The sequence below is a fragment of the Halichoerus grypus genome, chromosome 7 (genome assembly GCF_964656455.1).
Source record: "Halichoerus grypus chromosome 7, mHalGry1.hap1.1, whole genome shotgun sequence".
In the NCBI taxonomy this organism is placed as follows: domain Eukaryota; kingdom Metazoa; phylum Chordata; class Mammalia; order Carnivora; family Phocidae; genus Halichoerus; species Halichoerus grypus.
The window spans coordinates 104,588,114-104,613,207 of NC_135718.1; the positions used below are offsets into that span (position 1 = coordinate 104,588,114).

General features: G+C 47.2%; 1 protein-coding gene across 2 annotated transcripts in view; it reads left to right on the forward strand.

Annotated features, from left to right (window-relative positions):
- Positions 1-25,094, forward strand: part of TNN (tenascin N) — a 64,287-nt gene that overhangs the window by 9,793 nt on the left and 29,400 nt on the right. Inside the window, exons 3-10 of one of the 2 annotated variants that reach the window (XM_036117342.2) lie at positions 199-573; positions 1,112-1,375; positions 7,463-7,648; positions 8,886-8,975; positions 17,561-17,824; positions 21,162-21,425; positions 22,099-22,362; positions 23,030-23,293. In XM_036117342.2, coding sequence (XP_035973235.2) covers positions 199-573; positions 1,112-1,375; positions 7,463-7,648; positions 8,886-8,975; positions 17,561-17,824; positions 21,162-21,425; positions 22,099-22,362; positions 23,030-23,293 — 1,971 coding nt within the window. The remainder of the gene's footprint in view (positions 1-198; positions 574-1,111; positions 1,376-7,462; positions 7,649-8,885; positions 8,976-17,560; positions 17,825-21,161; positions 21,426-22,098; positions 22,363-23,029; positions 23,294-25,094) is intronic. The other variant, XM_078077994.1, reaches the window with a different exon arrangement.

Genomic DNA, 25,094 nt, shown 5'->3' on the forward strand with positions numbered 1-25,094 from the left:
CTTCACGTGGCGTTTGGGGGCGTAAAAGCAGGACACGTTTGTAGCTGTCACAGGTCAGAGTCTGGCCCAGGTTGGAAAGGGCAGACTTCTATCTTCGTCCTGGGCCCTGCCCTCCGAAGAACGCGCTGTGCGGGGCCCAGGCCGAGCCAGCCCGCTCGCCGGCCCTCCCCCCCCAGCCTGCTTTCCTCTTGCTGGTAGGTGGGAGCCCCCACTGCAGCGGCCACGGAACCTTCTCGCCGGAGACCTGCACCTGCCGCTGCGAGCAGGGCTGGGAGGGTGCCGCGTGCGAGCGGCCCGCCTGCCCCGGGGCGTGCAGTGGCCACGGGCGTTGCGCCGCCGGCCTCTGCGAGTGCGAGCCGCCCTACGTGGGCGCCGACTGTGCCTACCCCGCCTGCCCCGACGACTGCAGCGGGCACGGCGTGTGCGTGCGCGGCGTCTGCCGGTGCCACGAGGACTTCACGTCCGAGGACTGCAGCGAGCGCCGCTGCCCGGGTGACTGCAGCGGCCACGGCTTCTGCGACACGGGCGAGTGTTACTGCGAGGAGGGCTTCAGAGGCCTCGACTGTGCCCAGGGTGAGAGCCGAGAGGCCCGACTCCCTCCTTTCCCTGCCCCGCGCTTTCGCCATTTAGCCATCGTGACACCCGGTCCGGCGCGGGGACGCGGCCTCTAGTCCACCTCGGAAGCCCAGGGGGGCTTGTGAAACACAGATTGCTGGGTCAGCCGAAGTTTCTGAGGCAGGGGGTCTGGGGTGAGGCCCGAAGATTTGCATCAATAACCAGTTCCAGGTGATCCTGATGCTGCTGGTTTGAGAACCAGTGGTCTTCTGTGATCTAATGGCGCTGTGTGTGTGTGTGTGTGTGTGAGTGTGTGAGTGTGTGTGTCTGGGGGTGTGTGAGTCGGTGTTAACTCCCAACCACGTAACTTCCCGCGGGGGGGGTGGTGGTGGCGGGGGCGGGGGGGGGGGTCCAGAGTGGTGCTCTACACAGGTGCTGTGTGCTCTAACCTGCCGCCAGTGTTAAGGATATAGTAGGGGCTCGGTGACCACACGTTGGTTATGCATTTCCACCCCTGTTTCCTCACCCTCTCCTCTCCTCTTCCTGTTCTGCATAGTGGTGGCTCCCCAGGGCCTACAGCTGCTCAAGAGCACGGAGGATTCCCTACTGGTGAGCTGGGAGCCCTCTAGCGAGGTGGACCACTACCTCCTCAGCTACTACCCTCTGGGGCAGGAGCTCTCTGGGAAGCAGATCCAAGTGCCCAAGGAGCAGCACACCTATGACATCGTTGGTCTGCAGCCTGGAACCAAGTACATAGTTACCCTGCGCAATGTGAAGAAAGAGGTTTCCAGCGGCCCACAGCATCTACTTGCTACCACAGGTGAGGAAGCAGTGGGATGCCTCAGGTTTCCCAGGAAAGGCCCCATTTTAAATGTTTTCTTCCATTGTTCCCACAAATACCCTTCTACTACGCAGAACATTGCCCTCATTTGGCAGTTGAAAAACGTAGCTGTTGCAATCCTGGTTTCTGGAGAAAAATCTCAGTTCTTGCTCCCTTTTCTCGGCTCCTGCAAGTCAGTAATAGAGCCTGCTGGATTGGGGCTCAAGGGGTCTTCTCCGCGCCTAAGATTAGTAAGGTCTGATTGCCCTGCAGCCACACACAAGCAGCCAAGGAGTACACCTGTACACCCAGGCCCTCACTGAGGCTTTGAGGCCATTCAGCAAGTTGGAGGTGGGATGATGGCTGGAGATTTGCTGAAGCCACCTGCATCAGATTCATCTTAGCAGGAAAGAGAGAGACTAAACAGCATAATTGAAGACAGTTTAGTGAAGAGGCATGGATGGGTAGGATTTGGCTGGTGAAGTACTCTAGGACTAGCATCAGTGGGGATCCACCTCATTCTGAAGGGGGAGGGATGGAAATTGGTAGTGGCACCCAAAAAGAGCTGTAGGAGAGGGTTGCCTGGGGAGGCACTTTGGGTAGAGATGCAGGCGGTCCACCATAGCCTCACTGGGAGGGAGGGAAGGAGATCAGTTGCCTAAATTCTCTATCCTGCCCTCTGATATTCTGGTAACTTACTGGCTGAACGTAACAAGAAGCCAGAGGGCAAGGGGATCTGACTAACACAATTCACACAGGTCATAATCTGGGATACACAGCAGGACAAAAGATGGATCTGGAGGGACAGAGTCTCCAGTGTACCACCAAATGTTACCAAAATGTTTGGAGAGACAAGCCTCACTGCTTACTGTTTAGAAATTCTTGTTTTCTCATGAAAGTTCTTAAAGCAACTTAGATCTTCAAGAGCTTGGAAAAACCTAGCTATGTGAGTGATTCTGATCCCTCATTCACTCATTTTATTTTACTGAACATCTACTGTGTACCAGGCACTATTCTAGATGCTGATAAAAATCAGCTGCCTCCACCCTTCACTAAACTCCTGGGGAGAGATCCAGGGACACCCAGATGGCTGGGCTTTTGGGCACATGGTTGTCTCTGCAGAAACATCAGGCTGCCTGTCCTATTCAGTGGTGAGGATAGGGATGGCTCCATGTTGGAAAGGGCCATGAGAGACCTGTCATCCTGGGAGTATAATTTGTGATTGCCTTTATCAATCCCCTCCAGCCATAGACCCCTCAGGACACCGCTGGAGTCAAGCAGGTTGGGTTTATTGACTGTTGGCATGTGGGACAACACAACACAGGGGTTGTGGGTATCTCAGTAAGAGCATTAGGAAGGACTGGGATAGAATTGGGGCTTGTGTTGGGTGATTTGGGGGAAGTTGAAGGCAGCAGGGGTTTGCTTTGGCTTGCATGCTGTCATCAAGGGGAATTAACTCCATGACTGGTAACTTAGTGAACCTTATCTAGAAAGAGCAGACTAGAGAGAGGCTAAAGCCATCATCAGTGAAGGGTAGTCACTCATATTAGTCAGGGGAGAGAATATTGGGTAGTTTTTGTGGTTTGTACAGTGTTCTTGTTTTTTTTTTTTTTATTTTTATTTTTTTTAAAATTTTTTTAATTGTTATGTTAATCCCCATACATTACATCATTAGTTTTAGATATAGTGTTCCATGATTCATTGTTTGTGCATAACACCCCGTGCTCCATGCAGAACGTGCCCTCCTCAATACCCATCACCAGGCTAACCCATCCTCCCAACCCCCTCCCCTCTAGAACCCTCAGTTTGTTTTTCAGAGTCCATCGTCTCTCATGGTTCTTCTCCCCCTCCGATTTCCCCCCCTTCATTCTTCCCCTCCTGCTACATTCTTCTTCTTTTTTTCTTTCTTAACATATATTGCATTATTTGTTTCAGAGGTACAGATCTGAGATTCAACAGTCTTGCACAGTTCACAGCGCTTACCAGAACACATACCCTCCCCAGTGTCCATCACCCAGTCACCCCATCCCTCCCACCCCACCCCCCACTCCAGCAACCCTCAGTTTGTTTCCTGAGATTAAGAATTCCTCATATCAGTGAGGTCATATGATACATGTCTTTCTCTGTTTGACTTATTTCGCTCAGCATAATACCCTCCAGTTCCATCCACGTCGTTGCAAATGGCAAGATCTTATTCCTTTTGATGGCTGCATAATATTCCATTGTATATATATACCACTTCTTCTTTATCCATTCATCTGTTGATGGACATCTTGGCTCTTTCCATAGTTTGGCTATTGTGGACATTGCTGCTATAAACATCGGGGTGCACGTAGCCTTTCGGGTCCCTACTTTTGTATCTTTGGGGTAAATACCCAGTAGTGCAATTGCTGGATCATATGGTAGCTCTATTTTCAACTTTTTGAGGAACCTCCATACTGTTTTCCAGAGTGGCTGCACCAGCTTGCATTCCCACCAACAGTGGAGGAGGGTTCCCCTTTCTCCGCATCCCCGCCAACATCTGTCATTTCCTGACTTGTTAATTTTAGCCATTCTGACTGGTGTGAGGTGGTATCTCATTGAGGTTTTGATTTGGATTTCCCTGATGCCGAGCGATATTGAACACTTTTTCATGTGTCTGTTGGCCATTTGGATGTCTTCTTTGGAAAAATGTCTGTTCATGTCTTCTGCCCATTTCTTGATTGGATTCTTTGTTCTTTTGGTGTTGAGTTTGATGAGTTCTTTATAGATTTTGGATACTAGCCCTTTATCTGATATGTCATTTGCAAATATCTTCTCCCATTCTGTCGGTTGTCTTTTGGTTTTGTTGACTGTTTCCTTTGCTTTGCAAAAGCTTTTGATCTTGATGAAGTCCCAATAGTTCATTTTTGCCCTTGCTTCCCTTGCCTTTGGCGATGTTCCTAGGAAGAAGTTGCTGCGGCTGAGGTCGAAGAGGTTGCTGCCTGTGTTCTCCTTTAGGATTTTGATGGACTCCTGTCTCACATTGAGGTCTTTCAACCATTTGGAGTCTATTTTTGTGTGTGGTGTAAGGAAATGGTCCAGTTTCATTCTTCTGCATGTGGCTGTCCAATTTTCCCAACACCATTTGTTGAAGAGACTGTCTTTTTTCCATTGGACATTCTTTCCTGCTTTGTCAAAGATTAGTTGATCATAGAGTTGAGGGTCCATTTCTGGGCTCTCTATTCTGTTCCATTGATCTATGTGTCTGTTTTTGTGCCAGTACCATACTGTCTTGATGATGACAGCTTTGTAGTAGAGCTGGAAGTCTGGAATTGTGATGCCGCCAGCTTTGCTTTTCTTTTTCAACATTCCTCTGGCTATGCGGGGTCTTTTCTGGTTCCATACAAATTTTAGGATTATTTGTTCCATTTCTTTGAAGAAAGTGGATGGTATTTTGATGGGGATTGCATTGAATGTGTAGATTGCTCTAGGTAGGATTGACATCTTCACAATATTTGTTCTTCCAATCCATGAGCATGGAACGTTTTTCCATTTCTTTGTGTCTTCCTCAATTTCTTTCATGAGTATTTTATAGTTTTCTGAGTACAGATCCTTTGCCTCTTTGGTTAGATTTATTCCTAGGTATCTTATGGTTTTGGGTGCAATTGTAAATGGGATCGACTCCTTAATTTCTCTTTCTTCTGACTTGTTGTTGGTGTATAGGAATGCCACTGACTTCTGTGCATTGATTTTATATCCTGCCACTTGACTGAATTCCTGTATGAGTTCTAGCAGTTTTGGGGTGGAGTCTTTGGGATTTTCCACATAAAGTATCATATCATCTGCAAAGAGTGAGAGTTTGACTTCTTCTTTGCCAATTTGGATGCCTTTGATTTCTTTTTGTTGTCTGATTGCTGTGGCTAGGACTTCCAATACTATGTTGAATAGCAGTGGTGATAGTGGACATCCCTGCCGCGTTCCTGACCTTAGGGGGAAAGCTCTCAGTTTTTCCCCATTGAGAATGATATTCGCTGTAGGTTTTTCATAGATGGCTTTTATGATATTGAGGTATGTACCCTCTATCCCTACACTCTGAAGAGTTTTGATCAAGAAAGGATGCTGTACTTTGTCAAATGCTTTTTCTGCATCTATTGAGAGGATCATGTGATTCTTGTTTTTTCTTTTGTTAATGTATTGTCAGTGTTCTTGTTTTTGTCTGTGTTCAGACATGATTATGGAATGGCCTTGTTTTGTCGTCAGCTATCATGGCCACTCAGTGGCTTGCCTGATGTTGATGTTCTGTGAAATTGTTTATGCTCAATGGGAGCACACCCAAGCTTACCTGTGAGAACCAGGCCAGCTCCCCCTTTTTGTCTGTGGCTGCCTCTGTCTCTAGACAGGCCAGTGCCCAAAGCCTCCCAATGAAGAGCAGAGACAGCTGTTCTGAAAGTCTTAGTAACCCCTCTTGGCTTCTGCGCTAGGGGCTTGGAAAATCTTGCAACTGTAAAGCTTGTCTTTCTATCTAATCTGATTCATGTTAAACCCATTCTGTTTGCTCCTCAGGGGAGCCTGGGTCCAAGAGACACTTATCCCCATAATAATCTTGAATATTTTCATTAAGTCTGCTTTTTCACTTGTGAGCTGTAGAGGACCCTTCTATGGTCCTTGAGTCACTTTCATTACTGACCTCTTGACCTGTTCCCTTAAGGAATTCCCATCTTTGAAGAAAGAACCTGGAGGCTGGCAGATGGAAGCCAGTAGGTGCGAGGAAATTCTTCAGAGAAAAGGCTCTGTGAGGTTCTCTGTTCATAAGAGAGTGAATCAGAAACATTCAGACCCGAGGGACCTTAAGAGCACCAAGTTCACCCCCTGCCTGATACATAAATTCTCTATCCCATGTCCTTGACAAGTGGTCAGCCAGCCTAGGGAGCATCTAGGGAGCACCACCAAGGTGGTGAAGGTGGGCATGTGACCAAGGAAGGGGCAAGACTGAGAGCCTGGTGGCTTCAAACTTCGGGTCAGATGACATCCAGTGGGTATGGCCGTTGGATACGGCCCTTGGAACTCACGGTGCTCTCAAAAAACCAGTCCCCTCTGCAGCCACCACCCAAAAGTTCTTCCCTTGGAGCCACATCAGCGATCCATTCCTTTGCATGAATCATTATAATTTCATTTTTTTCCAAGTGGAGGGATAAACATTTAGCCATTATTACTTGACTATGAATAACTCTCCTCTGCAGGTTGGACAGGTTGGACAGCTGAGGTCACCAGGTCTAAACTGTGGTAGAGGGCGCCTGGGTGGCTCAGTTGGTTAAGCGACTGCCTTCGGCTCAGGTCATGATCCTGGAGTCCCGGGATCGAGTCCCGCATCGGGCTCCCTGCTCGGCAGGGAGTCTGCTTCTCCCTCTGACCCTCCCCCCTCTCATGTGCTCTCTCTCTCTCTCTCTCATTCTCTCTCTCAAATAAATAAATGAATAAAATCTTAAAAAAAAAAAAAAAACTGTGGTAGAAGGCGCAGGAAAGATACTCAGAAGGACCAAGTTAAAATTCACCTATTTTATAGTTTTCCCTAGGGTTAGTCTTCGTAGGAGAATTTGAGTGGCAAGGAAGGAGCTGTAATTTGGGAGATGGAGGAAGACACTGGTTGTATTATCAGTATTATACTCCAGAAAATTTCAAATGCATTCCCCACACTTTACATGGGAGAAGCTGAGCTTCTCCTCCTGGGATTGAGTCTTTGAGGGCAGGGTTCTGCAGCTAAAGGGTGTGTTTCATTCAGGGCAGCCTGACCCCTGGGTCCGGTGGTTTGGATGGCTGGTTGGAGAAGTGTGGTCCAGGGCTTGGCCCATGGTGGCTTGGATAGGGAAGGCAGCATGGCATCCGATGGGATGGGAGAGAGGAGGCTTTCCCAGTAGATAGTCTGTCCTCCATGGAAAATGTGAGAGCCAACAGTTTATTTGCTACTTTGGTGGTTTTAAGACACCTGTTAAGGATTATGTCCTGGGCTGAAGCATGCTCTCAGTGTGTCAAGGAAGGGCACTGACCCGGTAGCCAACGTTCTGCTCCAGACCTGCCCGAGCTCTGCTCTTCACTGCTCTCTCCTGCCTTCCCTGACCCCTGCCCTAGATCTTGCCGTGCTTGGCACTGCGTGGGTGACAGATGAGACTGAGAACTCGCTTGATGTGGAGTGGGAGAACCCCCCGACCGAGGTGGACTACTACAAGCTGCAGTATGGCCCCCTGACAGGGCAGGAGGTGGCTGAGGTCACCGTGCCCAAGAGCAGTGACCCCAAGAGCCGATATGACATCACGGGTAAGAGCCAACACTGGGGATGTGGGACATTTGCTGTGGATGATGAGGTGGGGACAGTGTGCACAGAGGGTCCTGGGGCCCTAGGAATCACTTTGAACTCTGACCCTGGAAACTCCCAGATAAGAGCCCAGTCTGTAGGCCTGCAGACCTGTGCTCTGGGGTCCCAGAGCTGACTCTGGAATCTCAGAGCACCTGGTTGACAGATTATAGGCCCAATGTCCTCTTGAAAACCCTGTCTGTGTCTCAGGGTGGATATGCTGGTACAGTCATTCCTTTTGGAAGAACTGTGTGTGTGTGTGTGTGTGTGTCTGTGTGAACTGTGTGTGTGTGTGTGTCTGAGAGAGAGAGAGGAAGTGAGAGAGAGAGAGAGAGATTGGTTTATTAGGCATGCTGCATGGAAGGAGTGATGCTGGGAGGCCTGGGTGGGGAGGTCCTTGTCCCAACTGACCTAGTTTATCTGCTGAGAGCTGGAAATCTGATGGCCACTAAGGAAACAGGGCCATGCAGGGCTGGATCACATTTTGTGACTCCTGAAGCTTAGAGAATTTTCAGGGCTCTCTTTAAGGAAAATAATACACAATCATGAATACCTAAGTGAATATCCTTGGAGGTGGCCCGTGCAGGGAAGGGGGGCCCTGAGCCTTATTAGCTCCATCGGTAAGTCCTCCTCCGCTGTCCACTCTGTGAGCTCCATCTTGGAAGGACATCTTGGGGTTCCCAGGGTCCGCAGAGCGGAGGGCAGTGTGTGTGCCTCCCACACGCTGCTCTCTGCCCGTACTTTGCCACAGTCTGGATTTCTGTGCCACAGAGAACAGTTATTCAAACCACTGCTGCAGAGAAATAACAAACAAAAAAGGGCAAAGCAAAGAAGAAAATAATGGAATACAATTAGGCTAATTATTACAATGAGGTGGAAAGAAACTTTTGAGGGAATAGGATTGTTGGGGGCAGAAAACCACTTGGGCTATAAATAAAATTGGGAAATCAGTGCTTGGCAGCCCAACAAAGGAGCTCTGTTACCTTCACCTCATCCACTCTGGCCCCCCGCACCCCCGTAAGCCCCTCGATGACGCCTTGTATTCCACTGGCCCCACCACTCTTCCTCTGCCTTAGATTTATCTTCGGGTGAGAAGAATAGCCCCTCACCTCCCCTCATGAGGGAAATCCTGGGGGAGAGCAGGGTTGGGGGCGAGGGTCTGGAGCCCGAACTCACTGAGCCCTGGCTGCTTGTTGGCAGGTCTGCAGCCCGGGACAGAATATAAGATCACCGTTGTTCCCATGAAAGGGGAACTGGAGGGCAAACCGATTCTCCTGAATGGCAAGACAGGTAGGAGCTATTTAGAAGCACTATGAACATTTCTCCAGTTTGCTTTCTGATATTTTTCTTGGCTGACTCCTCTCTGGATAAAAACTCTGGGATTTGTATGTAGAGAGATTCTCTTTGTGTACTGACATCTATGTTGTAGGGCTGGGGAAGGGAAGGAAACTTTTCCTATTTGAAATGTGTTTTACCATTGAAAATTTCCCCTAGGATCTCGGAGTCAAGGGGAAAGGCCATTTCTGACATCTTTCTTCTTATTTTATTAGCTCTTATCACTGTATTATTTTTATTCATTATTTTGGACCTAGGCACACAACTCCCTATTACCTAAGACAGGTGATCTGTAATTTTTTCCCCATTATTCTTGTGTTTTTTCCCTGATGATCACACTCAAGCACTCTGCTTTAAAATGTCAAAAGATTTTAAAGACTCTCACATGGGAGCAGTGGTATATTGAACATCTGTGGACTGCGAAAACATATATAATGACAGACGTTATAAATCAGTAACACTTGACGATAGATTTATAATTTATGAATCAGAAAATAATTTGAAATCCCTGTAGTCATATGTGCAAGCTAGTCCACGTAGCTTTGAGTTTTGAGCCAATGCTTGAGTCCGTGTGGAATGGTGCATCTCCTGCAATGGTGGAGATCTTGCCAACCCAAGTTGGGAACCGGTGAGCTAGACTATAATGCCACTGGGGGAAGGCTAGTCCTTGAAGCTGGCCAAGAAGGGATCTTTGAATTTCGAGACTTCCTTGAAACGTGTTTCAGTTCTTTACACGATTCTGTCCTGGCAGGAGCTAGCCAGGGTGGTGAGATGGTGCAGGAATGGAATTCGCTATTTCGGTTGCCTAACAGATCGCATTATCTGTAGTGTGAAAGTTAGAGTCAGACAGTTGTAACAGTAAAGCTATAACTTCATTTAGGAATGAGACAATACAGACTGTGCAGCCTGCCTGAGTGGTGGACTGGTAAAAACTTTTAGTGGGGTGGAAAATGGCAAGGACTTCCTTGCTTCCGGTGGCTTTCTTGTTAGCTGTGAATTCATTGAGAGCCTCCTATGCATCAGGCATTATGCTAACTGAGTACTTCTCATAAATGATCTCATTTAGTTTTCACTGTAACTGTGTGGTAGGTCCTAGTATTATTTCTAAGTCACTTAAAAAAAAAAGCAACAACAAAAAAACCTGGGAAGTTAAACTCAGAATTGCCTAGCTAAGAAATGACAGAGCTGGCCTTTGAACCTAGGATATCCGCTTTGATGGACACAAAACTAAAGTTTCTCCCACTTTTACCTTTTTACCCATTGTTTCTGGCTAATTCTCCTACTGTTTACCTCCTAACTAGAAAAATTTCTGTGACTCCTCATTGATTTCGGACTGGATCTGACCATCCTGGGCTGTTGTTCTCCTCACTCCTACTTCCCAATGGAAAACCTCCCTGATGCTGGACTGTTCTTGGGGTTTCTTTTCTTTTCTTTTTTTTTTTTAGTAGACTCCACACTCAGCATGGAGCCCGACACAGGGTTTGACCTCACAACCTTGAGATCAAGACCTGAGCTGAGATCAAGAGTCGGGTGCTTAACCAACTGAGCCACCCAGGTGTCTCTGTTTCGGGGTTTCTTAACACAGAAGGCTTATCTCTGCATTATGGGTTTTTCATGTTATGCCAGCCTAGGAAACCCTCTACGGTTATCTCTAGCTATCCATTAATTCAATCAGGAATTCAGTTAATTCAAGCTATCAATTAATTAAACAAAAACTAACTGCTGGGCACTAGAGACATCATCCCTTTAGATTCTTCCAAAGAAGAAAAGTCCTGGTCCTTGCCCTTCAGAGGCTCATAGCAATAAGATCACTCATCCTTCCAGGCTCAGCTCCAACCTTAGCCTCTCCACCGAGGCCTTGTGGGACCACATTAAAGAGCAACCGTTTTTGCCTCTGAGTTTTTAGAGCATTTAATCACACATGGCCTTGAATTGCTAGTTAACCTTTCAAATATGTTATCCCAACTAGAATGTGAACACTCAAGAAGCATTTTTATTGTCAATTATATTCTAAAAGTGGGATGGGATATTTTATTGGGTAGCAAATAAATTTGTGTCATGTGTCCAACGAACATAAAAAAAAAAGACACAATCATTTCTGAGGTCAGGAAACACTCTCAAACCTGGCTAGACTGTTCATTCATTTAAGGGGGGGGGGAAAGAATCTCTCTTTTCTCCAAATATTTTGCATTGCCTGAGATGGAAAAAGACATTGGAATCTAAGAACAGCATAACCATGTGCAGGGAAGAAATGACACAGTTCAGGTATTTTCCATTTAACAAGTCACTCAGTGGAACTAATCCACGAAAGGGAAGGGGTCAATTGAAAATTCTCACCCTGTTAAGACACTCAGAGTGCACTGAAGCGACTTCCAGAAGCAGGTCAACTTCAGAGCAGCGAGCATCTGCCAGGCCAGTGTCTTCGGGGGAAAGGGCCCTGAACTTCGCTGCCAGACCCTCCCAGCCACCCCACATCCAACGACAGGAGGGGCAGGCCACTAAGAGGTGATGCTACTCCTTTGTCCTCAGTTTCTTCATCTGTAAAAGGAAAGGTTGGACTAAATGAGCTTAAAGTCCCTCTTTCTTTTTTTTTTTTTACATTATTATAAGTGTTTTCATAACTTCCATGATTCATGCATTTCTGTGGTGAGTCCAGAACAAAGGCCTGCTTGCTTTGTTATAATCCCACCAGCTCCCATGCCCAGCAGAACATACAGCCTCGCATAGTCACGTGTTAACAATTTTCTTAGAACTTTTCCCTTTGACAGTGCCGTGAAATAGCAATTTTGCCTCTCTTTGGATCTTTTTCTCTTTTTACTGCCTTCCAAACATACTGCTCCATTTGCAATGGCCCAGCCCGTAAAACTTTCCTTCTTAAACTCCTTCATGTTGCAAGATGAACTCCTGTCAACATTCAGAGCTCCTGCCTCCCACACAGCCACCCACGTACACCCAGTGGCTGAAAAATAATAATGATCTTCATCATTTCAGTATCCCCTATATTCTAGGTACTCAGGGCTCCGTACACATTATCTTTGTCATTATAATAGCATTACAGGCATTATTATTCCCATTTTACAGATGAGAAAAATGGAAGCCCACACAGTTTAGGAGATCAGGGTGAACTAGTGAACGGCGGCGTTTGAACGGAGGTTTGCTTGAGGTCAAATCACAACCTTTCCAGAAGCAAAGCTAGAGGAGAGCAGGAAGAGAGGTTGATCTCTGAGCACATTCTCTACAAGTGAGGTCTTTGGGATAATTTTATTGCCACAGTGAAAGCAGTAGGGGAGGCCTGAGGAAGCAAGGTGAGGGGACGCATGGCTGCTGTAGTCCGAAGGAAGGCCTCACCTTCCAGGAACTCACTTTCAAACTAGGGGCATAAGGCCCTATCCTCCGTCTTTGCCCCCAAGCCCATATCCCTGTAGATTTTAGATCCTGGCTGTGCCATTTTCCACTATGCCAACTGGGTGATTCAGAAGTAGCCACTGGGAATGGAGAAAGCTATTCTGAATGCCTGAGGCCATGGGCTGGAACAGGGACATGTGAGGCTGGTGTTCCAGCAGACCTAGGACAGCAGTGCCCTACCCAGCCCGGTGGCAAATCTCATTATAAAGTGGAATAAACTTTCCCGATGTGCCCAGAGCCCTTAATTAGCCTCTTCTGTCCACTCAGTTTTGTAAAGTAGATCTTCTGAAGTGGGGATGCCCTTTACTCTAACACATGCAACTCAAAGGTCTACTTACCAAGTCTTGTCTTAAGTCTTTGACCTTGAATGGCCCTGAGAAAGGTCCCATCAGGGCTGCTAGTGTCCAGCAGGTGGGAAGGAAGTTGAGGACTGGGAAGGAGAGCCTGTCTCCTCTTTGAGGTTCCCGCTGTGACTCATCTGTGATTCAGCCAGCCGTCTGCAGCTACTGCTGTGTTCCTTGGAAAAACTGTTTATGATCCCCGTACCCCTTCTTGGCAGACAGAGAGGCTTTGGTCTTGCTCAGCTGGCTTCTTCCAGCCATGTGGCCCATCATCAGGATCCCATCACTGAGGCTGTCCTGCTTCTGTGTCTTGGTGTCTGGTTCCCATCCTTAGATTTATCACAGAGAGGAGTGCTTCACGAAGACCCTCCTTCTGGCTCAGGGTGGTGTGGTTAGGGGATTGAGGGAAAGGGCAGAGTCCTGAGTTCCAGGCTAGCCAGGCCTCTAACTGGCTTTATGACCTTGGAGAAGTCATATCTCTCTGGGCTAGGTCTCTAGAACCCTGGCATGGGAGGATTCTGTTTTTCCTTCCTACCTTCTTACTCTTCATGGCCAAGATGCCTTTCCTGGCTCTCCATCCCTCAAGTGCTCTGGGACTGTTGAGGGAACAAGATGCATCAGGGCTGGTTACACTCCCGTGGGCTTGGTGGATCCTGAGAGGGCTGCACACACAGAGGTCCCTGACCCCACAAGGCAGAGGCTTGTGCTGGGGGTCCTGCAGCTACGGTGCCCAGCGCTGATCTGGGCCAGGGAGGGGTGGTGAGGGGCACTGCTGGGACCATGGGTTGTACAGACGTGGTTCGCTTTGGAGAGGATGAGGACCAGGGACTTTAAGAGGCAGGACTGTGGGGTGTTCTTGCCCTCTTTTTCCCCATCCTCACTTCCCATTCTAAATGTCCCCATTCCCAAGTCAGCACTGGTTTCCCAGATTGACATTGTTACCTTTGGAGGCTGTCTTCATTCCCTCCCGGTCCTCTGCAGAATCATGCTTTGCACAGAAAGGGGAGCAGGGTGGGGAAAGAGTTCTTTCTCCTGTGTACACCGGCCCCTGAGCATCCTCTGAGAGCCTGCTCCAGCCTCCAGAGGCCCAGGACGTGGCCCTGTTGTTGTTTGCTCCTGATTGTACTGCTCACTCGGCCCAGCCTGTCTCCCAAAAGCAACAGTGTAAGGCTGTTTCCCTGTTCCAGTTGTCACGACAAGCTCCAGTTCCCTGCTGCTGCTGGATTCAGATTGCAGGAAGCTTTCAGATCACACTTGATTTTATTTATTTATAGTTCTTATTTCCATAAGAAAAGGCTGGTGATAGTGCTGCTCGGGGGACATAGAAAGTGGAGGTGCATTGACAGATAGGAATGGTTCACATCTTGGCTCTAGCACTTTTAAGTGTCCAGGTGCAAATTCTTGGTCCCATTCTCCCCACCTTCTTTTGCCAACTCTGCCCTCCCTCAGATCTCTCCATCATCTCTGTAAAGGGTCACCCCCTTCTGCAAATCGCTCAGGCCTCAAAATAACATGGGTGGATGGAAGGATGGATTTGTGTCACACATGAACTCCATCAGCAGATTCTGACAACTATACATTTGAAATCTCCCCAATCCAACCTTTCTCATGACTTTCATCCCTGCCACACTGGTCCACATTCCTGTCTTCTCCCACTGTTGGGGCAGCCTCCCAGGTGACCTCTACTCTCGACCCACTACACCCCTACTCTCTCTGGCAGCCAGAGGGATCTTTTGATAGCGCAGGTCATGCCATTCTTCTGTGCCAACCCCTAGAAGCTTCTTATCTCATTCAGGGCAAAAGCCACAGTTGTTGGAGGCCACCCACAGTCCACTCACCCCTCACCTCCCTGGTCTCACCTCCAGCACTCAGCTCCCTCACTGACTCTGTCCAGATGTTCTGGCCTCTTGCTGTTCCCTGAATATGTGGAGCAGGGCCTTTACATATGTTGCTCCTTCTGTCTGGAATGAGGTTCCCAGACTGTATGTGGTCCACTGCCTCATTTCATTTCAGTCTCTGTTCAGATGTTCCCTTCCTGGTGAGCCAGTTCTTTCCTGACCTCCCTGTCTAAGCTCACAGATGTCTTTTGTTCAGCATTTTCTATTCCTCTATCTTGCCTTATTGAGCTTCCTAATACCATCACTACTTGTTTATTGTCTGTCTCCTTCAGGAAAATGTAAATTCTATAGCAGAGAGTCTATTCTGTTCGTGGCTTATACAGTTAACCCTTACACAACATGGGTTGGAACTGCCAGGTCCACTCATGTGCAGATTGTTCTCAATAAATACACTGGAATTTTTTTGAGATTCGTGATAATTGGGAAAAACTCACAGACAAACCGCATAGCTTAGAAATCCTGAAAAAACTAAGAAAAAGGAGGTATTGTAAGAATACAGTCTATGACACATATAACATACAAGATATGTGTCACTCGAATGTTTATTATTGGTGAGGCTTCTGGTCGACGGTAGGTTATCAGTCAAGTTTTTAGCGAGTCAAAAGTTACAGGTGGATTTTCAACTGAGCAAAATCGAGGGGCCTAATTCCTGCATTGTTCAGGGGTCAACTGTATTAGTGTCCTAGGGCTGCTGTAGCAAAGTACCAAAAACTGGGTGGTTTAAAACCGTAGAAATTTATTGTCTCCCAGTTGTGGAGGCTGGAAGCCTGAAATCAAGGTGCCTGCAGGGCCGTGCTCTCTCTGACGGTTTTAGGGGAAAATCATTCCTCACCTCTTCTAGCTTCTGCGATTTGTTGGTAATCCTTGGATTCTTTGCCCTATAGATGCAGCATTCCAGCCACATGGCTGGCTTCTCCCCGTGTGTCTTCATATCTTCTTCCCTGTGTGTGTGTCTGGCTCTGTGTCCAAATTCCCTCTTCCATCAGGACACCAGGCATATTGGATTAAGCTCACTCTAATGACCTCATTTTAACCTGCTCATCTCTAGAAAGACCCTATTTCCAAATAAGGTCATATTCTGAGATACTGAGGGTTAGCATTTTGACGTATCTTTTTTTGGGGGGGGGCACACTTTAATTTATAACTGAGTTAAACTGAATTCCCAGCTCCAACTAGGCATTCAGGGAAGGTGTGTAGAATGTGTAAGTGACTATCATTTACTAGCAAAGTGACCTTGGCTAAGTCATCTAACCTCTCTGAGCCTGGTATACAATTAGTGCTCAAAAAATGATCACTATTGTTAATTTTCCAAACTAGTACGTGGGGAATCTGATAAATGCCTTGAGTTATTACTATGAGGTTTGATAAAGTAATGTGTGAAAAGCACCTTGAATTTAGTATATGCTCAATCAATGACAGTTGATTTATTAAATAAAACATGCACAGCCTCTGGTGATGGAACATATTCCTTTGCACACACATAAGACGCTGCCATTGTGCTCCAGGAGGGTGATTCTAGTTGATGTGAAAAAACGCAGCTATGTAAAGTTGTATCTTCTCTGCTGGAGAATCCTGGGCTAGGAGAACTAGAACAGGATGGTGAGAAGCAAAACTGCTTGAATTTCTGAGAGTAAGAAGCTGTTTTGTGTGTCTTTACCCAAAAGGATATAGATTTGCACGTAGGCAGGGTTCTCGGGGCGTGCCTCAGCTTTGTTCCGTGAAGCACGTTCGTCGGTGACCTTGATGGCTGCTGAGCTCAGATGGCTTACTTATTAGGTTTGTAAATGATAAGCTAGAAAGGAAAATCAGCATGTTAAGTGAAAGACTAAATTATGAATGAAGTCCATAAGATAAAACATAACAAGAATAAACATTGGGTTCAGGAAATATATTTTATATGCAGAAGTGGGAAAGATGTGGTTTAACGTGGAGTTTCTCAACCTTTGATGTACATCAGAATCACCTGCTGAGTTTTGCATATTTTTTTTTTTTTTTTTTTTTAGCAGAGATGCCAGCGCATATCTGAGACCTTCTGAAATGAACTCTCTGGAGGTGGTACCTAGTAGGTGCCCAGTGTTGACAAAGGTCGAGAACCCCTGGGTTAACAGGGACACGTGTGAAAAAGCATAGGGATTTTCTGAGGCTGTGGTCTGAGGATATGTTATTGAGGAGCACGGTGTCCAGGACACAGAGGACATGTTGTTCTGGGTTGGTCCTTCTAGAACATCAGTCTTGCATAGGCAGGGATTTCTGCTGGTTTTGTTCATTGGTGACTCCTGAGTGCCATTATATTCCCTGGCATGGAATGGATGCTCAGCGAATTGCTGAATGAATGGACTGAGTTTTGGGGATTTTTTTCCCTGATCAGGGAAAGAAAGGGGGCCAATCTAAATGTGCCAGTTCTAGAAACTACAATTTGGAAGTATGATATGATATGATACGGTATGGCAGGATATGATAGAACAATGTAAAAACTAGTAACTTGCAAGTGCATACTTGGAGAGATGAAGGTGTTTTGATCATAGGAGAATTAGGAAAGAGAGTGGTAGCTATTCTTGAACACCTGCTGGAGGGTCTCCCAGAAGAGCATGAGGTGTATTCTATGTGCCTCCGGAAGGACTTCCACTTAAGTGGCTACATTTGTGGGAACTAATGTCTAGTGTGCTCAGCGGTCTCAAAATGGAAGGGATTGTTTGGTCCCTCAGGATGGGGGTGGTTCCTCAGCCGAGGGTTCAAGCAGAGGCCAGTTGTCCACCTGTCACAGAGGACGGAGAGACCCTCTTGCACTGTGTGGACTGTGGAACTAGGTCACCTGGATGAACTAGAGCTTGAAGCTGCTGTGATCTTGACCAACCAAATGTCTTTCTCTAATTTTTTTTCTCATATTTTCATGAAGAAATTGATAGCCCAACCAACGTGGTCACTGATCGAGTGACAGAAGACACAGCAGTGGTCTCCTGGGTCCCCGTCCAGGCTGTCATAGATAAGTACGTGGTGCGCTACACCTCCGCTGATGGGGACACAAAGGACGCGGCGGTCCCCAGGGAGCAGAGCAGCACCGTCCTGACGGGACTAAAGCCAGGAGAGGCGTACAAAGTCTATGTGTGGGCTGAAAGGGGCAACCAGGAGAGCAAGAAGGCCGACACCAACGCCCTCACAGGTAACAGAGGGATGGGAGCCTAAACGGGTTTCCTCATGGCAGGGAGAAGGCGGATTCGTGAATCAGGAGGCCGATGCCCACCCAACGTCAGCTCTTCTGCTTGCAGAGGTGGGGAAGGGGGTTGCAAAAGCAATTTAAAATTTCACAATTATGATTTTTCCCATTTTAACCTTGAACAAAAGAAACCGGCCTTTTTATTTTACATAGAAAGTCATACTTGTTTGGGTTAGAATTCCATGTGTAACTCTCTCAGAGCAGAGTAACACTTCCTAATTTTCATTTTTTTGGACGTTAAAACTCAAAACATTTGGCTGACAGTGAATTTGAATGCTTATCTCCGTTTGCAGAGGCTGCACAGGCACTTGGCTTGTAATCAGGAACTCTCTTTCAGACCACAGAAATGGTCTGCATCCTGAGTCAACAGTCATCAAATGTACCGATTCTGCCTCGAAGCTTCCAGAAACCAGAAGGGTCCCTCCCCAGACTTCACCTAGCTGTTCTGCTCAGCTTGGGCTTGTAGATGTCCTGAGATGGCTGGGGGGTGGGGGGCTGGGAGGGGCACATCCCAGACATTGTTTCTGCTTAAAGCTTCCTCTGCTCCTGTCCCTGAATTCAGAGCAATCTCATCCCGGAGCCCACTTGAGGTTCCAGACACTTGACAGGAAATCATAGAAAAGGATTCACTTATAGATTGGTCTCTGTTCTGGACAGTCAGTTAGTATAGAGACACTCAGAGAAGCTGATAATTAGTTAGGAATGTGGTTTCAGAAGCTTGACTGTCCACGTTTTAATCCCAGCTCTGCCGTTTACTAGCGGAGTGGCTTTGGGTAAGTCACTTCGCCTCTGTTCCTCAGTCTATAAAAGAGGTTATATGAGTATTTGATTCATAGGGTTATTGGGAGGGTTACATGAGTTAATTCATGGAAGTGCCTGACACATAGCCAAGCGCTATGTAGGTGACAGTCATGATTATTTCTTACAAGGTGTCTCAGTCAGCTTGGGCTGCTCTAACAGAATACCATAGACTGGGGGCCTTCAACAAAAGAAATTTAGTTCTCACAATTCTGGAGGCTGGAAAGCCCCATGATCTGGGCGCTGGCTGATTTGGTTCCTGGTGAGAGCCCTCTTCTTGGCTTTTAGGTGGCCACCTTCTTCCTACACCCTTATGTGGCAGAGAGAGGAAGCTCAGGTCTCTTATTAGGCATGGATGCCATCATGGAGACCTACCCTCATGACCTCATCAAACCTAATTATCTCCCAAAGGTCTCACCTCCAAATACCATCAAATTGGGAGTTAGGGCTCCAACATAGGAGTTGGGGGGTGGGGGGTGGGACACACAAACATTCAGTCCATAGCAAATGTTAATCAGCATTCAGCCCTTGATGGATTTCACAGCATGGAGCTTCCTGGGCCAGGGTGGGCCTTATCTCCTCCAGGGGAGGGAGAAGCTGCCAGTAAGGATGGTGAGATCTAGATTGGTTTAAAGGCAGGGTCAGCACTTTCTGTGAGGGGCCAGAGAGTGCATATTTTCAGGTTTCCAGCCATGTAGTCTGTGTTGCAACTATTCAGGTCTGCCATTGAGATGTGAAAACAGCCACAGATAATATGTAAATGAACCGGTAGGACTGTGTTCAGTAAAACTTTATAAAAGAAGGCAGCAGGTCAGATTTGGCCCATGGGCTGTAGGTTGCCACCTCCTGGTTTATATTACACAAGGCTTTCCATTTAGTAGGATTTTGAGTGTTGTGAAAAGGAAGCACGTGGGTCAGTCTTTTTAAGATGGTAGAGGTTGGAATAGAGAAGAATCTTCCCCTCTGTCAGGTAGGGGTGGTGTGAGTTAGCACCCCAGAATTACTGGGGGCCACCGGGATGTGGCATTGCTGGTGCTGTCAGGCACAGAGCTAGGCCCTGGGGGTACAGAGATGGAAGACAGTCTGTGCTCACGGCATTCACACCCGTGTGGGTAGAGAAGACAAGGAAAAAAGATAAAGTGCAGTGAGTTATGTTATTTCTAGAGTCAACAAATGTCCCTGGAAACTGTGGGAACCAGAAAAAAGGGTACTTAGCACAGACTGGGATGGGAGAGGGAGTCATGGCAGGCTGTAGGAGGAGGTGACAATGGAGCACAGTCTAGACCCTTGGGTGGGCATTAGCTGTGGCAGCAGCATATGCAAAGGTGTGGGGTATAAGAATAGGACAGGGGTTTTTTTCTGTCTTATCTTAATATGCAATTATCTTAATAATCTTAAGTGGTGTTGATGGTGGCCAGGTCTATGAGAGTGGAGTAGTGAAGGATGAGAATCCCAGAGCGAAACTCCTCCTTCTATGTCCTCTGTCCCTAGTGCTTTCGGAACTCTGTGCTCCCCTAGGTGAGCTGTCTCCCTTGGGTGCGTGTTCCGCCCCCCTGGCCTGGCTGTGATGTCCAGCAGTGGTGCCTAGGTTGGAAATGCAGTTGCTGTCACAGAAAGCTCAGACGTTTGAGGACTTGGTTTTTGAAACAGGAATATAAAGGCATGTTAGTCATGCACCACCACTACTTGGATTTCTGACTCGAGGGGTCCACATTTTAAGGAGAAAGGGGTATTTCATGCCTCAAATGGCACTTGTAATAACAAAGAGCTTATATTTAAGCATTTACCATGCGAATATCTCACTTGTGATTTGCCCTAACCTGTGAGGTAGGTACCGCTCTTTCCTCCTTCCTGGAGGTGAGGGGACCTAGAGTTAAGGTTTACAGTCTGCCTAAGTTAGCAACTAGGAAATAGTGGAACCCAGATTCCAACCCAATTTAACTGCATAGAAACCCAGACAGATTCTGCAAGGCGGATTATTTTTATCTGCCCAGACCTCAAATACCATCAATTTAAGTCTTCTGGTTCTCTGGCCGCAGACATAATGTTTTATGTGGAAAGAACTGACAGCTCCCTACTTCCAGGATATTTTTCTTCCCAAAGAAAATATTAGAGCTGATGCAGAGATTTATTGAAGTATAATTGCTTTCAGGTACAAGGAGTCAGGAACTGAAAGAGTATATTGTATAAATACAGGATAAAGGAGAAATTTGCGTATGAAAACCAAATCCAAAGACTACTTTTGGGTAAAGTTTATAGAGCTGAGACTATTTTCGCTTGTCTGAAAACCCTACATCTCATTAAATGCTGTTAGCTCATTCTTGGAATTTCAGACCACTTGCTTAATTAAACCCTTAAGTTATCCCAATCACTGGCATAGAACAGACTGTGAAATTTGTCAAGATCATCATTTTGTCTATGTATGTGCTGGCCTTTCAGGAACTAGAGAGTTAGTAAATGCTACATTCTTTCATCTCTCTTAAAGAAATTGACAGCCCAACAAACCTGGCCACCGACCGGGTGACAGAGGACACGGCCACCGTCTCCTGGGACCCGGTGCAAGCTGTCATCGACAAGTACATGGTGCGCTATACCTCTGCTGATGGGGACACCAGGGAGGTGTCCGTGGGGAAGCAGCAGAACAGCACCATCCTGACGGGCCTGAGGCCAGGTGTGGAGTACACGGTCCAGGTGTGGGCCCAGAAGGGGGCCCGGGAGAGCAAGAAGGCCGACACCAAGGCCCCAACAGGTAACAAGAGAGAGATGGTGAATCGGAATTGAATTTTGAACATGTGGATTTGAGTGTGCATGGTACGAAAGATATGGTCTGAGATGAGAGACTTTGTAAAGAAAGTCCTAAAGATCAAAAAAGACAGTGAGTTCTAGTAGTGATCTCAGTGGGCTCATAGCTGGTAGCCATTACTCTGCCTGATAGTGATGAGCTGCTCACAAAACCACTCAACCCACTAGAAGGGAGAAGTAAAGTTGTGCAGTGGCCATGTTTTCAGCCGACTCAGCAAAGACGTTATAGGCCCTGACCATTGCAATGCTGGTGATAATGCTTTTAGAATGATTGCCCCTGAAGTAGCCCTTGAGAAAACGATAAATTGGGTACCCTGAACATCGTGGCAGGTGTTTAATGATTGTTTTTTTTGACGTGCCATAATGTTGCTAAGAAGATGTCATTTCTCCCACATTCCAGAGAGCTGAAAGCCAAGAAAATATGTTAAGTTTGCAATGAGTAGTCTTTTGAAATTGGGAGCCAGGGGTCACTTTCTCCCTTGATTCCCAGCAGACTCTGGATGGGAAGACCATTGCCTTGTGCAGAGAGAGACCTAGAAGATGAAAATGACAGTGATGGGGTGGTGGGTATCTCTCCATGGCTTCAAAGCTTATTTTTTTCCAAATATTTTTTTTAAAAGAAATTGACAGCCCCAAAAACCTGGTGACCGACCGGGTGACAGAAGACACGGCCACCATCTCCTGGGACCCGGTGCAAGCTGTCATCGACAAGTACATGGTGCGCTACACCTCTGCTGATGGGGACACCAGGGAGGTGTCCGTGGGGAAGGAGCAGAGCAGTGCCGTCCTGATGGGCCTGCGGCCAGGTGTGGAGTACACGGTCCAGGTGTGGGCCCAGAAGGGGGCCCGGGAGAGCAAGAAGGCCGACACCAAGGCCCCAACAGGTAACAAGAGAAAGATGGTCAGTCGGAATTGAATTTTGAACATGTGGATTTGAGTGTGCATGGTATGAAAGAAAAGGTCCGAGATGAGAGACTTTGTAAAGAAAGCCCTAAAGATCAAAAAAGACTGAGTTCTAGTAGTGATCTCAGTGGGCTCATAGCTGGTAGCCATTACTCTGCCTGATAGTGATGAGCTGCTCACAAAACCACTCAACCCACTAGAAGGGAGAAGTAAAGTTGTGCAGTGGCCATATTTTCAGCAGACTCAGCAAAGATGTTATAGGCCCTGACCGTTGCAATGCTGGTGATAACGCTTTTAGAATGATTGCCCCTGAAGTAGCCCTTGAGAAAATGATAAATTGGGTACCCTGAACATCGTGGCAGGTGTTTAATGATTGTTTTGATGTGCCATAATATTGCTAAGAAGATGTCATTTCTCCCACATTCCAGAGAGCTGAAAGCCAAGAAAATATGTTAAGTTTGCAATGAGTAGTCTTTTGAAATTGGGAGCCAGGGGTTACTTTCTCCCTTGATTCCCAGCAGACTCTGGATGGGAAGACCATTGCCTTGTGCAGAGAGAGACCTAGAAGATGAAAATGACAGTGATGGGGTGGTGGGTATCTCTCCACGGCTTTAAAGCTTAGGCTTTTCCAAATATTTTTTTAAAAAGAAATTGACAGCCCCAAAAACCTGGTGACCGACCGGGTGACAGAGGCCACGGCCACCATTTCCTGGGACCCGGTGCAAGCTGTCATTGACAAGTACATGGTGCGCTACACCTCTGCTGATGGGGACACCAGGGAGGTGTCCGTGGGGAAGGAGCAGAGCAGCGCCGTCCTGATGGGCCTGAGGCCAGGTGTGGAGTACACGGTCCAGGTGTGGGCCCAGAAGGGGGCCTGGGAGAGCAAAAAGGCTGACACCAAGGCCCCGACAGGTAAGGGAGCATGCGTCATCACTGTGTCACTCCTGAACTCATGGTCTGTTTCAGTTGGTTTTCCTTCTGTGACCTTGGCAGAAAGGGAGGTTTTCTAGAACTGCAGGTTGGTGTCTTGCAGAGTCCGCTGTGTACCCCTTACTTTGACTTCATGGCTTCTCTTAGAATGCATAGTTTGTCTTGTCTTCAAACTTTGGTCTTTAAAGATTGATATTGTTACTCGCAGTTCTTTGTTGTCTGCTTGTGCATCTTCTGTGTTGTTAAACTACTAAATGCTTCCCCTAATAAGGAATAAATGTGATTGAAAGCCCAAGAGCCCGTCCTGTGGAGGGAGCCTGACTGTGATCCCAAACCTGCTTTGTTTTCCCTCCTTACTTGTTCAAACCCTTTCTGTGGAGCTTGTTCTTTCTTTCCACCCTTTGGATGACTGTTTTAGGCAGAAATAATAAAATATTTTATTAGCTAAAAATAAGCAAATAACTGATCACTTTTAGTCCCCAACATGTATCATTTTAGTAATTATCCATACTTAATTTAAATTTAAAGCTTCTCCCCACCATCCGCTTGGGCCGTTGGCAGGCTAACTGCCTGCCCTGGGAAGGAGACGTGCTCAGCTTCTCTTGTATTTCCCTCCTAGTACTTCAGGCCCCCTCCTTCCAGCACGCTAACTGGGATTTCTGATGCATGTATGTTTGGCACAGCTTGGAGAGAGGGCAGGGCGTCAGGAGGAGGAGAAGTAAGGAGTCTTATTTGACTGTAACAGTCACAGCTGCCCCGGGCCTGTTTAAAGCTAGCGTTTTCCCTCATGGAGCACTTCTGCATGTTCTTAAGCCACCCTCCTACACTCCAATCTTTCATCGTAGTGATTCTGTTGGCAGATGCATCTCTCCTGCTGGTCACCTGCTCCCTTTCTTCCATCTGCACATGTGGGTGCACTCCAGTGCCTTTCTGGTTGGGGTCACCTCCTCTATCTGGGTGAGCCTCTTGGACAGCTTCTAAAACCATCCCAAGTGGGCCTTTCCTTCCTTTCCTTGGGTCCACGGGGAAGAGCATGCACCCTTTGTCCATTCAACCAGATATACGGTCTTTTTGCAATGCTGCAGCCTCTAATCATTCTGCATCAGAGCAATCAGCTGTTTTCTCGCCTCTTAGGTATTTTAGGCCCATTTCAGACACCAGCCCACGGTATTCCCCAAGCCATGGGCAGAGTTTCTCAACCTTGACACTATTGAAATTTTTGGCTGGATAATTCTTTATTGCCGGGGGCGGTCTTGTGTACCATAGGCTGTTTAACAGGATTCCTGGCCTCTACCCATTAGACACCAGGAGCCTCCCCATCTTACACTGAATTGTGACAACCACGCAAGACCTTGCCAATCATTCCTGGTTGAGAACACTTGCTCCAGGGTATGCATAACTAGCTCTGTAGCGGATCCCATTGCAAGTGCTTATTTGAGGTTAGGATCTCACCCATGAAGCTCACAGTGTAATTCTGCCCAAAGAAATCCACTCTTGAAGTCCCATCTCTTTGGCCTCTCGAACCTCTTTTTTTTTTTTTTTTTAAGATTTTATTTATTTATTTCCCAGAGAGAGAGGGAGAGCGAGCACAAACAGGGGGAGTGGCAGGCAGAGGGAAAAGCAGGCTCCCCGCTAAGCAAGGATCCCGATTCGGGACTCCATCCCAGGACCTTGGGATCATGACCTGAGCTGAAGGCAGATGCTTAACCAACTGAGCCACACAGGTGTCCCTCCAACCTCTTTCATAGTCTGGAGATGGTAGTCAGCCAAGGGTCATAAGACT